A 13,855-nucleotide genomic window follows, 5' to 3' on the forward strand; every position below is an offset into this window, starting at 1 on the left:
CTAGTAGATGGAGCTAAATATGCTAATAGATGGAGCTAAATATGCTAATGGATGGAGCTAAATATGCTAGTAGATGTAACTTGCAGCCGCTTCTTCAGCTCGTCCTCCATCCCTCATCTTCATCATGCAGCAGTATTATAATTATTATTATTATTATTATTTTGTCCTGTTTGAGCTCTGACAGGCGGTGTTCCTACATGTTTAAATTAAATCTACAATGCTCAGAGAAGCTACATCAGCTCGCACTGTTCACACAGAAACAAATGTCGGTTCAGGTCCATAATTCACACAAGGCACCATGGGGAGTAGGAATAAGGTGGATAAAGGTGAAGAGATGGTCACACGACGCTGCAGCTCTGTACCTGCGCTTCCTAACAAGTAACGTGAGATTTTTCACACCCTGTTAGGAATACAACAACTCAACTGGGTCATGCAACGTTTTTTGCTGCGTGGAGTCATTCATGTTTTATGAAGGGTATAATATTGATTCTGGATCCAGCACGGTCAACACCCGAGTGAAAAAATAAATCAGTCTCCTTGGCTGTGTTGACTTTTATTCTGAGGCAATACTTTGAGCAAACACCAACAAACATAAATATTTGTTTAAAAGCAAGATTCACAAAGATTCCACTTTGAGCACAAAAGACGTGCTTCAGCCATTTGTGTCCTTTCTGTGCTTTGGCTTTGTCCAACTTCTGAAATCAGGACATATCTGTCCTGATTCAAGATCCATTTTGCTCTGGATGTGTTGGCAGAAGTGGCAACAGAGCACCGCTCTGAGCACTGAAGATTAGTGCACGCACATTCAGAGGTATTAAATCTCAAATTTAATCACTTTCGCTCTTAATGGCTTTAAAGAAAAGCATTCCATGTTTTCATTCTCAGTAGAAAATTGCATTCAGAGACAAACAATAAAAATGCATGGTTGGTTTAATGATGTGTTTTCAAATTTTTATATTTCTATAAATTCCACACTTCTGAATGAAAACCAAATGCTCATGCAGAGCTGAAAAACTGAAGGACATCTAATGACTCATAACCTAATTCATTAAAATACACCTAGTTTATATTGTATCATTTAAAATAGTTCACTGTCACCAACTCAGAGCTCGTATTTCCCACTGAAATTAGTGAGGACTTTAAAGAATACTTGAACTCGAAGCAGTAACGAGCCCCTCCGTTGGTTTAACTTCATGCAAATATCTGTTACCTTATAGGTCAGTTCAGTGTTTTATGTAATTTATTCTAGTTATGTTGTAATGTGTAATAATAGATAATAATTTTGCTGTAAAAATGATGCTTTATTGGATATATTTTCCTGTTCCACCCATCAACGCTGAGTTATTACAGATTAGTAAACAAGGTGGATTTTTCTACAAATTTAAACCTAAAATTTTACAAAAAGTTTTCTGTAAGAGGAGAGTAAGTGATGAAATCAAAGATGTTTGAGTGGGAGAATGTCACTTTAGGTACACAAACATTGCAAAGACCGAACATATTATTGATTTAATTTAACATATTGATTTAATATACCTTTAATGATTTAAAATCATGCATGGGCTGCAGAGCAAACACAACAATTCTTAACTTGTATTTTCATCTTTCATCATAGGATGGATGGATGGATGGATGGATGGATGAATGGATGGATGGATGGATGGATGGACGGACGGACGGACGGACGGACGGACGGACGGACGGACGGACGGACGGACGGACGGACGGACGGATGGATGGACGGACGGATGAGGTCACCACAGTTTAGTATCTGAAGCATCAAAGCTCTTCTATTTATTGTTGAGTCTAAATTCATCAAAGATTTGTTCAACACTCACTGGATAAATTATTGTTTTATTAAGGTGGATGAAAAATATAAATTGATCAAAATAAATTAATAATGCACATCAGGCATCAGTTGCCTTGATTTGTAAAGAGTTGCAACAACTATTGATAAATTAATATTGGTCGACTGCTAGAATAAGTCATGTTTTGATATTTGTTCAGGTATTGCAACAATAATCATTACATTTTATAAATTGTAAACGTTTTTAAGTCTCCAAAACCAAACACTTTGCTGTGAATATTTTTACAACTTATCTGACAATAAATACAACTTGAATTAAATTTTATGTTTTGTTCTACTAAAAAATAATAAATAAATAAATGATTGTATAAACAAATAAATGAATAAATAAATGACTGTATAAATAAATAAATAAATAAATAATTATGAATGAATGAATGATCTGTCAACTGACCTTATTAAAAATCAATATTTTGCTCCATTAGCTCACCAGAACAGTTAAACTGGTCAACCAGGCTGTTATTTTGGTAAATAAAATAAAATAAAATAAAATAGTTCATAGAGTTCTTTCAGTGATTTTACCGTTTGCCAAAAATAAATAAATTTAATAAAAGCCAGAAAAGCGCATGAGTTCTCTCCTTCTGTCTGGTCGCTTGACTCTGACTAAATGACCTCTCCTGACCACCGTCCAACACCTGTGGTCCACCTTTAAAAGGGCGGAGCATCTCTCCGAGGTGAACACGTGCGCACGCCGCTCTCTCCGAGCGTGCTCAGGCTTCGGTGCTCGTCTGTGTCGAACTCTGTAGAACAGAGCAAATTAGAATGAAATATTGAGTTCATTTATGAATAAGTGGGGCTGAACGGCCCCTTGTCGGAGCTCCTGCGTGCATGTTGAGAGGATGGAAACCTTTGGACGGGTCATTTCTCTCAGATGCTTCATTAAATAGTGAAAGTCAAAAGTGCAGCACCTCCTACTAAAGGATAAAAAAGACATACTAAGATCTATAGACGTGGAACAGAGGCTGCTCTTCTCTTTCCTGGCTCATAATGGATATGATGCAAAGATTAGCATCAAAAATATATTTACAAAAAAATATGTTTGAATTTTAAACCATAGCTAAAATGTTCCATGCAGTCCAAACTAAAGGTTTGCTTGAGTTCTTCAGAAAGCTTGAGAAGAGGCAGGTAAGAAGTCGATTCTTCCTTCAATCAACTGAAACCTAAACTGTGTTTTGCCTTGTGAGAGCTTAAATGTTAGCAGGTGGCTGTGCAAACTGGAGCCAACCAGCAGCAGCTTTTTGAGCCGTTTCTTAAAGAAACAAGACGCCTCGGAGGCACTCCGTGGTGAGTGCACGAGTGTGAGGGGTCACGGAGTGTAAGTGGTGCAGGGCAGAAGAAATCAAAGCTCAGGAGGGAATCCATTGAAACAAAACGCAGTTTTCCTGCAGTCCAGAGCAAAGTCTGCAGAAACAGTTTCATTTGTTGGCACGCACGTTTGAAGAGCAAGCACGATGAGTCGTGCACTAACGAGGCGGTGGGGGTGTACACGTGGGTCTGAGGCATTGATGTCCAAAGCATTTGTAATGGGGGCTACACACTGGTGTGTGTGTGTGTGTGTGTGTGTGTGAGTCTGGGGTCCTCCCCCAGAAAATGTTGAATAAATTAGATGTCATTTCCTGCATCCTGGATTATTTTAACGGGTTGTTAAAAATCTACGTTTACCTACATAAGTAAACACTTGATTCAATGACTATTTTAGTGCAACAAGAAGTAGCCTGACCAACAGCTCTCCTTGTGTGAATAGACCCACCTCCCCACCCACACACACACACACACACACACTGAAAACTGCTGGAACTAACGTAGCACTAAGTGGCGCACAATACAGACGCATTAGCTAAGATGCTACAGATGTAGCATTGCACTTCTCTCACACAACCTAACACCCCCCCCCCCCCCCCCCACACACACACACACACACACCCATCAACAACTGCCAGCACCAACATGGCACGAAGCTAGCAAGCAAAACAAAGGTGTCTCCCCCTCCTCCCCCATGAGCATCCTGCCAAGGCAGGTGACCGAGGAGCAACACTGCACGGAGTTGTTGTAGGCAACCAGGAAAACCTGGAGTGGACTTTTAGTGGTTTGAGTATTCTCCTATTAATCAAGTGGGATGGATTTATTCATGAAGAAATAAAAACAGTGATGGGTGAACTAATATTTTATGATAAATGTGTGTGTGGGGGAGTGTCTGAATGATTTTTTTTATGTGTGTGTGTGGGGGGGGGGGGCATGTCCCCTTCACATATAACTGTGTCGTATATGGACTGAGGACTGAGCCTTTAGTCACTCATATGTACAGAGTGTCTTTGGAGCAAAGTAAAGCCCACGTAAAGTAAAAAAATACATAAATTTGAATTCTGATGGCATTTTGAAAAGGTACAAGAGTAAGTTAGCTCGCCCCCCAGGAGACAAGTTCACCATGATGAATGCTGCTATTAAGAAAATGACTTGTCTCAAATGTCAGACTGTAGCCAATGTTTTTGGTTTAAAAATTGATAGCAAGCTTATGAGACATTTTCCTTTTTACCCTGTCTTTAAGGTTCTTGCCAGCAAAGTGTAATCAACTCTAATTATTTAAACTGCCTGCCATTCTTTGATACCATTGATTTCTTAAAATAATTAGAGCTTTGCATTGCATGTGTTGTAATGGTGATGGCTCGCGCTATAAGAATGACAAACGCCGCATGAAGTCAGGAGCTCTTTCAGAGCACCTGCTTCCAAATATTAGTTTCAAAGCTTCACCCCGTAATGTGAGATGACACGCCAGCTTTGAGCAGGAGAGGAACAGGAAAAAAATGAACTAAAACACGTCAAAACAGTGAAACAACAATTAAAACCCAAGCATGAAAACATCAACATGTGCAAAACGGCTACAAGTTTAGTCAAATCCTAAACATTCCTGGCCGCAGTAAAGGTTTGTCCTGTCAAGCAGAGGAGAACCAATCCTCCATCTCAGGTTTTCAGCATGATCAAATTTGCACTTCAAACCATTGTGCCCATTTAATCAGCCATTATGTATGCCCAGTCAACCACTGCAGAATTTCTAAGCAAAATCTCAGGCTGAGGCGCACAAAGCTATCTTTGATTATACGATAGCCCATGGGGAAACTTTATCAAACTCCTCGGCTTCCCGTGGAGATGGACCAGGTGACTAGCAACTACTCAATCTGAAGGCCAGATTCTTTTCTGAGGCGGCACAGAATCACGCCTTTGATCCAAACAAAGACAGCTGCGCACGCCTCTCCAGAAAGCAGCCCCGCCACTTCCACTTCCTTCCACCAATCAGGGCCTCGTCTCCGGCGCCAAACATAATCCAGCCTACCGCTGCTCTTCCTGCCCAGGGATTTATACCCTTTTTGAAAAGCAAACGGGGGCATGAGCTGCAAACAAATAAGGATGTTGAAATAAAAATGGAGAAGCGCGCCCTACTCACCCATCTCAGTGTCCGATTTATTGTCCATTTCTGTGTCAGTGAGCGTGAGCGCCGAGTTGGAGCGGCTGGAGAGGCATGAATTCTGCCCAGATTTTGCCCCCGTTCCCCAAAGAGCCATGGTGCGTTCCGGTGATACAGGTTCATGGTTTTCTGTGACGGCCGGCCCCCTGGGGTAGCTGCTGAGGGGGTGGGACAGGCCAGTCTCGGGGCACAGAGCCAAGCCCCTGCGAGCCGGTGGCTCACAAATCCCAAGTTGCCTCAAAGAAAACGTCTGTCCTGTGAACGACAGCGAGTCGTAAAGTTAACAAAGCAAGCGACAACGTGCACGGCCACCTCCAAACACAATCAACGAGAAGAAGAGGAGGGGAGGGGCCTCTTTATTCATCCACTTCCTCCAACATAATTACTTATTACCAGCTCAACAGATTTTAGCTCACACTTGACATCTTGTTTATTTATTTTAATTTTTTACTCTATTTAATGCTTATAATTTATTTGACATATTTAATCCTAATATTTGTTTCAGTGGACATTAAAAAAAAAATTTGCTGTAGGATCCATTAATCCTGCTCTTCATTCAGTTCTGAGGGTTTTAACTCTTCACCAGAAAATAAATAATAATCTGTCATGCCTTCAAAAACACGGACATTTTTTTTTTTTTGTCGGCAAACAAAATCACCTTCTGAAACTCTCTGAATTAATGAGGACGTATTTTAATTTTTTTAAATCCCTGTTAATTTCATAGAAAATCTATTCAGATTATTTCTGGTATAACCATGATAAATTATGGGATTTAATTTTATAATTTCTGTATATCTAACTAAGAAGCCAAAACGACACATAATCTGACAGTTTTTGCATCTTTTGATCACACACAACAAAAACAGCTGAAATGCATCAGTTATTTTTTTTAACTAACAATTTGAGCAAATTCTGAAAAATGCAAATGTAAAATTTAAATTCTTTTGATTTTGTAAAAATTAATAATCACGTTGCGTTTACATATTTAAACACACGTGCACACGCTTACAGAGCAAACAGCGTCTAAGTGACACGCACGTGGCCTTTTCCCACCAGCAACATTAAATGTGACATTTACCGTGATGATACAGGAAACAGTCGTTAACGCTAAACGTCTGCGTTTTCAAACAAGAAAACCAGCTTTCATCCCACAACTTCATCACGACGCCATTAATTTTGAAATGGACACCAATTAGCAGCGAGAAAATGTTGGAGAGTAATGGATGGGTTTTCTGATTGCAATCTTATGAGCCCAAGGAGCGCCATAAAATAAGAGTAAACTGCTCAAACTTTTTAATTACGGAATTTAAAGCAGCTTCTAACAGCCAATTAAAAAGGAGAGTTACTTATTGAGCATTTATTTTTTTTAGTTTTTTTAACTTATACCAGTAGGAATATTTTATTGGTTCAAAACAGCCCACTGTATCACACCCCAAATTACTTTTCTTTAAAAGTTTAGAAAAATAATAACACTTGATTGTGCCTTTGTGACATGCTATAATTGTATTTACCACTGCCTTGCATACTGGTGGTCTATTATTTTATTTTATTTTTATCAAGCATCCACAGATAGAGCATATAAAATTGTGAGAGGGTTGTTTTGTGGTACACAAACAACCAAATCCCTACATCCCATATTCATACTACTAATTAAGTCTCACCCTGGAAGGGAACAGCAATAAACCGAAATATGAGAATTTTGTTATTTGTGGTGTTTCTGAAGTCTCTCAGACAAAAATCCTAAATGCATTGCGACTGTTTCTTTTTTAATTGAGGTCACGGAGACTAAAGGACCACTGTGGTCTGTGGCCACCATCTGAACATTGTAGAATAATATTTTCCACATAATTTACACATGCATGTACAATCACGCTCTGGCGTCCTGCTGACCTGGCCTGGCGTACTCTGCTGCCTCCTTGTGCACCATCTCCTTGACTCTGCCTCCAAACAGCATCCGGGAGGGGTCATGGTCGAAGGCCTGCAGGGTCTCGCTGGAACTGTAGGATTTCTGAGTGGGAACTCGGCAGGCTCCGTCGTCCCGGTCCGTGGTGGAGGCGGTGTAACGCCGCTCCCGATCGTGGTCTCGCTCACAGTCTCTTTCCCGCTCTCTCTGGCTCTTGGACAGCGAGCAGAAAGGCCGCTGCTCCCTCACCCTTTCCATGCTGCCTGCATGCTGGGTATCCAACTCCCTCCCCTTCACCACCGACCCTCTCCTGAGGCGCTCACTGCTGGATTATTTCACTCTTTTCCAGCCCCCTTCTGTCTCTCTGGACTGTGATTCTCGTCCGGTGAATGATGTCCTCCTTAAATCCCTCCTCCCCCACTTCTGAACCTCGATCGGTCACTTCTTCAGACGTCCAACGGCTCCACCTGGAAAAAAAAAAGACAAGGAATGGAAGCAAGGAGCTCAGATAACACTAATCCATCAGCTCCATCTTCAAAAGCACACACTTATCTCGCTCTCATTGGCCCAGAACGCCTCTGGAAGTTCAACCATGAAGTCTTAAAGAGAAGACTTCTCCTCGGTTCCCGTCTCAGTTTTTAAAACTTTCCATTTTAAAAAATATTCTTCAAAACCCCAAATGTTCTACATTGAGGCCACTTTTATAGCAAACAGCTGTCAAGTGATCATAATTCAAAACTAGAGAAGTACATTTCCTGCTAAAATGCGGTGTGAATACTTATTGCTGAAGAGCCTGCTGAAAAACAGCTGAAATTAGCTAAAAAAAACATGCTGAATTGTAGCCGAAATAGAAGAACCAGCCTTAGGTAGCATAAGAAAGTAGAAAGGACACATATTTGCTGAATTAGGTTTAAAGAAGTGGAAATTAGCATAAAAAAATAGGTATTTGGTTGAAAAAGCTGAAATTAGCAACAACAACAACAACAACAAAAAAAAAAACAGCTGAAAGGACAGAAAGAAGCTTAAACTATCATAAAAAGCAAAAGGAGCTGAAATTAGCTGAAAAAATGTGGCATTAGCTAAAAAGGCAAAATTAGCATTAAAAACAGCTAATAGCTGAAACAGCAGAAATAGCTGAATGGAGCAGAAAAAAAGCTGAAAGGAGCATAACAAGCTGAAATTAGCAGAAATAAGTTAATTAGGCTGAAAGAATAACAAAAATTACAACAAAAAAAATTGAATTAATCTGAAAACAGCTGAAATTACCAACAAAAAAAGCGTAAAAATTAGAACAAGCTTAAATTCGCAAAATAAACCAGAAAGAAAACATTTTCGTCCATTTAGGCTGAAAGAAGCTTAAATTTCCAGAAGCAAGTGGAGAAAGAACATTTCTGTTGAAACGGGCTGAAAAAAGTTTAAATGAGTGCGGAGCATAACAAGCTGAAATTAGCAGAAAGACATTAGAAGAAGCAAAACATATGTTGCAGTTAGCATAAAGAATCTGAAAGGAGCACAAAACAGCTAAAAAAACAGCTGAAAGTGGCTGATTTTTTTTATTTGCTGAAGGAAGCTGAAAGAAGCTGAAGCAGAACAAAATGTGAAAGGAGCAGTAAAAGGTTGTGAACAGATCTAAAGATCTGAAGGATGTAAAATGAGATCAATTCATTTTCTATGAGAGAAAAAATGTCAGAAAAGGCTAAAATATTTAAAAAAAAGCTAAAGTTGCACCAACACCAAGTTATAGCAGGATTGTCCTGAAAGAGCCGAACGTTTTATGATTTGTTGAAATAACAAAAACTGTGGAACCAGAAGGATGGTGGAAAATGAACGGAATAGTTTAAGGTAGCTGGAAGAAGAATGCGTAATAATAATAATAATAAATATAAACAGGATCACAATAGTTATTAATGGTTCATATAATGAAGTGCAAGAGAAATGCTCTCACTTGACTCGTTTTAAGGAGAGCTGAGTGGAGTCAGTCTGAACACACAAAGGAGCAGCGTCAACACGGATGACGACAAACACTCGTTAAAAATTAATAGGCGGCTTGATTTATTTTTAGTTTACCAGGCTGTGACAGATAAGTGAAAAATATAGGGATGTTCTGTTCTAAATTATTCAATCGTTTTGCTTATAGTGCTGAATATATGTGCACATGTTGTGGCTCTGCGCCTCAGCACACTTGCGCTGCAGGTAAATAGAAGTTAGGTGAGGTGAAGACAATGAAAAGTCACGACAGAAATGTGTCCCCAGAAAACTGCGTCCGTTCCGCACAATAATGTGGAGCGGCAGCTTCAGCAGAACTGTTGATGCAGCCGTGACGGAAATGACTCCGCAGACGAGCCGAGAGGTGAGCTTCAGCTCTTTCACAGCTCAACACCAAGGCAGGCAGGAGAGGCCCTGGTGCCACAATGACACAAACATCTTTAAATCTAAAATGTTTGAATAGAAAAAATAAGACAGTTTAATATAAATTAATATCAAAACTGCTGATGGGTCATGTTCTTTCACATTTTGTTCTGCTTCAGCTTCTTTGTGCAAACAAACTTTTTTCAGCTAATTTCAGCTGTTTTGTGCACCTTTCAGATTCTTTCTACTAGCTAAAACCTTTTTGTGCATCTAACTTCTTTCTGCTCATTTCAGCTTGTTATACTCCTTTCAACTTATTTCAGCATAGTTTCAGCTTTTACTGCTATTTAATTTAGCTGTTTTATACTAATTTTAGCCTTTTCAGCTAATTACACATTTATTGCACTCATTTAAACTTTTTTCAGCCTAATTCAACAATAATGTGCTCTCTCTATTTCTCTTATAATTTAAATTTCATTCTGCTTTTAGCTACTTTTCAGCTGTTCTTTGTTGTTGTTGGAAATTTCAGCTTTTCTCAGACAATTTTCACTTTTTTATGCTTATTTCTTCTTCTTTCATCCAAATTGAACAAACGTTCTATGTTCTTCTAACTTAAGCTTGTTCTAACTTTTCAGCTAACTTTTTTAGTATGTTTTTGCTAATTTCAGCTGAGTTCAGATAAATTCAAGTTTTTCATTGTAATTTCTTCGAAGTTCAGCCTAATTAACTTGTTTCTGCTAATTTCAGCTCGCTATGCTCAATTCAGCCTAGGTCAGCTAGTTTCAGCTTTCTCTACTTTTTAGCTGTTTTTCATTGTTACAGCTTTTCAGCTATTTCCATACTTTTAGCTCATTTCAGCGCTACCAATTTCCTTCTTGTAGTTAAATTTATTTCTGCATTTTCAGCTACTTTTCAGCTTTTTTTTTTTTATTATTGCCATTTTCAGCTTTTTAGCTAATATCCTAAATGTTGTGTCCATTTCTGCTTATTTAAACATAAATCAGTAAATATGTGTTATTTCTGCTCTCTTCTGCTAAATTCGGCTTATTCTTCTATTTCAACTACAATTCAGCATGTTTGTTTTTTTTAATTAATTTCAACCGTTTTCTTCAGCAATAAACATTCACACTGCATTTTGTCACAAAATGTAATTTCTTTAGTTTGTGCTACTTTTCCTTCCTCTATCGAGGTATTTGCATCATTTTATTAAATTTCATTCATATTCAAGAGTTATATCATGTAATTTTCATCATGTGAATTTATCCACTGAAGCGTCGTTTTTTATTTTGTCAAACTATCCTGAGCGCTGCACGGCAGCAACAAGGTAACCTTGTACCACATCTTTTACAGAAGTTAAGTGGAAAACAGTTAAGTGTGCAAATCTGTTTACATTTGTTTTGAGCATTTCCTAAGGCCTTTATTTGACGGATGAAACACACGTTGAGATCAAGAAGTTGTTTCGGCGTGATCATCCCGGCCTTAGGCATAAACATTTTGCAGCTGGATGCTCACAAGTATCCGATATATCAGTGTCTAAACTGAGTGTTAAAATTCAAAGCTGACGTTCTCATTGCGCTATGAGAAGGGGACCAGGAGGATAAGAATGTGACCAATTCTTCCCCCCAAAAGAAAAAAGAAACGACTGGAATGTGGAGAGGAGCCGTGGTGTGTCAGAAGTGTTTATTACCAACCATTTTCCACCGCCTCCTGACACACTCACACACGACGCACCAAAATTTCATTTCTCTCTTGGCTGAGCTGTAAGACTGGAGTATCAGACTCCTTCTTTGTCCCAAATGAGATCTACTTTGTTTCACATCAAGCATCAAAACATTTCAATGAAGCTGAGATAGTGTACCGTCACACTGCAAGATAGCACTAACCCCAGAGACTCCAGAACCTGAAGCAGTCACCGGTGCAGTACAGGATGCAGGGATAATGAAAATTGTAAGCTCTTCCACACCTATTAAACTTACCCCCCCACCTTTCAACGTTGCTTGATATGATTCTGTTTCCCTGAAGGGCTTAGATGCAATCAGTGACACACTCTCTTGTAACCCTGGCTCTCAAGTCTCAGCACTGCACCCCACACAGGCTTGTTTCTTCGATGCCACAAGCCGTCTCAATCCCACCTCATCACTTTTAGAAAATTGTACACACCTGTCCAGCCTGGCAGATTAATGCAGAGGATGAGTGCAAACGGACACGCCCAGAAGCATCCCTGATTACGATCCTCCTCTGCTCTATAGACTTGTAAAGAGATTCACCATCTGAGAAAGGCCTAATGCCACAAGTCTCACCCTCTAAGCTGCAGTCTGCACTATAGCAGGATTTAGATTTGCGTCCTAATCAGCCATAAGCCCTTGAGTGACCAAGCATGTCTCTGTATAAACATCCTTGTAGAACGCTGAGGATGCCATCTATTCCTCCAAGTGTCTTGCCTATATGTGCTGCAAGATACATGAGGAACATTCACTGAGGTCTAAATTATGTACAAAAAGTTGCAAAGCCTCTTCTGCTGCGTGCACTTCTGCAGATTTTATCTTTCGGGGGTTTAAACTGCAGTAAAGGTTAGACTACATTCAGCAGAGTAAAGGCCAGCCTGAAACGCCTTCATTATGCAAAATCTACAACTAGTACACCGACCTGTCCAAACGGGCCAGAAAAAAAAAGATGTGCCTGCTTAGTTCTGAACAAAATTGCCAGAATCAGCCATGAGATGTGGCTGGTCCCTGTTCTGTTTCTGCTCACTTCTAGGATTTCTTTTGCCTTTGATCATGGAGCTGAATCAGGACAATCGCTCACCCGTGACCACTCAGCGGTGCAGCCGACAATCCAAAATTAGTGTCACCCGGCGGTCCTCTTCTGAGCCAGTGAGGCAGGGAAGAAGACGATTCATGACCTATGCAATGCAGCTTCGCACATTTCTCAACAACTCCCATGCTGGTTGAGCACTGTCCCCCTGACGCCCGGTGCCGTCCAGAACCTCTGCGCTTCTTTGAAGCACAAACCATAAACCATGGTGTGAAGAAACGTCTCCAAGTGGTTTGGCTCTTCATGGCAGTTGGAAAGGTTTCAAGGGTCCAAGATTTACTTGTTTCATGTCTGACATTCACTATCTTATTCATCGACACCATTTTTGATGCTTCCAGCCCAGGATTTGGAAATGCTGACCAAAAGGTAGTATGTTATGTTTCCTTGGAGCCAGCATGTTAGTTAAAGCAAAATAAAGTAAAACAGCAAATGACATCTGTACATTATACACATCAAAAATGTTTTATTTTGATGATATAAGCAAGGATGATTAAAACACAGAGAGACTTCTCAAGCGGCACTAAATCCATTAGTCAGCTCATTAGTGCTAAAACAATTAAATAACCAATTAGTGAACTGACAGAAAATTAGGGTGTGTGGGGCATTTGGGATTCCTCACGGACAAAATCCTCCCGTTCTCCAGTTCTAGCCTGTTCATCGTCAGCAAATACTGCATTTTTAAGTTTTATTTAATTGTTCAATCTTGACAAAACTGTACAATTTACATTCTTGTGGGAAAGCTTGCAAGACCACAAAGCCAAGAGTCAAATAAAGAAATACATCCAACGGTACAGTGTAAGTAGTGGTTTATTTCTTTCTTCTGATCTACTGGGACTGTGCCGTGTGGTTCTGTCTGGTTTGATTGATGGTACCAAACTAAAAAGTAGCCAGTTTAGTAGTCTGACGAAGGTCGGTGCTGAGCCTGGAGCTTGGCAGCGATAAACCTCATACAGAAGCTGTATTTGTTTGTTTCTTAACACGTTTTCACTGCAGTTTGGTTGAAAGTTGTTTTTTATTTATTTTATTTTTTTAAATAAAACCCACAACTGCCTTCTGTTTTCACAAATCTGAATTCTGAGTAACATGTTGACAGATTTATAAACTAGAAACTGCTTACAAAAATTAATGAAAGATAGATAGATAGATAGATAGATAGATAGATAGATAGATAGATAGATAGATAGATAGATAGATAGATAGATAGATAGATAGATAGATAGATAGATAGATAGATAGATAGATAGATAGATAGATAGATAGATAGATAGATAGATAGATAGATAGATAGATAGATAGATAGATAGATAGATAGATAGATAGATAGATAGATAGATAGATAGATAGATAGATAGATAGATAGATAGATAGATAGATAGATAGATAGATAGATAGATAGATAGATAGATAGATAGATAGATAGATAGATAGATAGATAGATAGATAGATAGATAGATAGATAGATAGA

The 13,855-nt window shown here is 39.2% G+C and overlaps 1 protein-coding gene across 1 annotated transcript; it reads right to left on the reverse strand.

Moving 5' to 3' along the window:
* Window positions 1-5,295: 5,295 nt before the first annotated feature.
* LOC119408623 (teneurin-3) lies at window positions 5,296-7,662 on the reverse strand. The gene is made up of 2 exons (XM_037675468.1): window positions 7,215-7,662; window positions 5,296-5,579 (listed from the first exon to the last, which is right to left on the reverse strand). The coding sequence occupies exons 1-2, from the start codon at window positions 7,483-7,485 to the stop codon at window positions 5,296-5,298; spliced, it is 555 nt and encodes a 184-aa protein (XP_037531396.1). The 5' UTR covers window positions 7,486-7,662.
* Window positions 7,663-13,855: the final 6,193 nt, after the last annotated feature.

Source organism: Nematolebias whitei, chromosome 4 (genome assembly GCF_014905685.2).
Source record: "Nematolebias whitei isolate Nwh7 chromosome 4, NemWhi1, whole genome shotgun sequence".
Classification (NCBI taxonomy): Eukaryota; Metazoa; Chordata; class Actinopteri; order Cyprinodontiformes; family Rivulidae; genus Nematolebias; species Nematolebias whitei.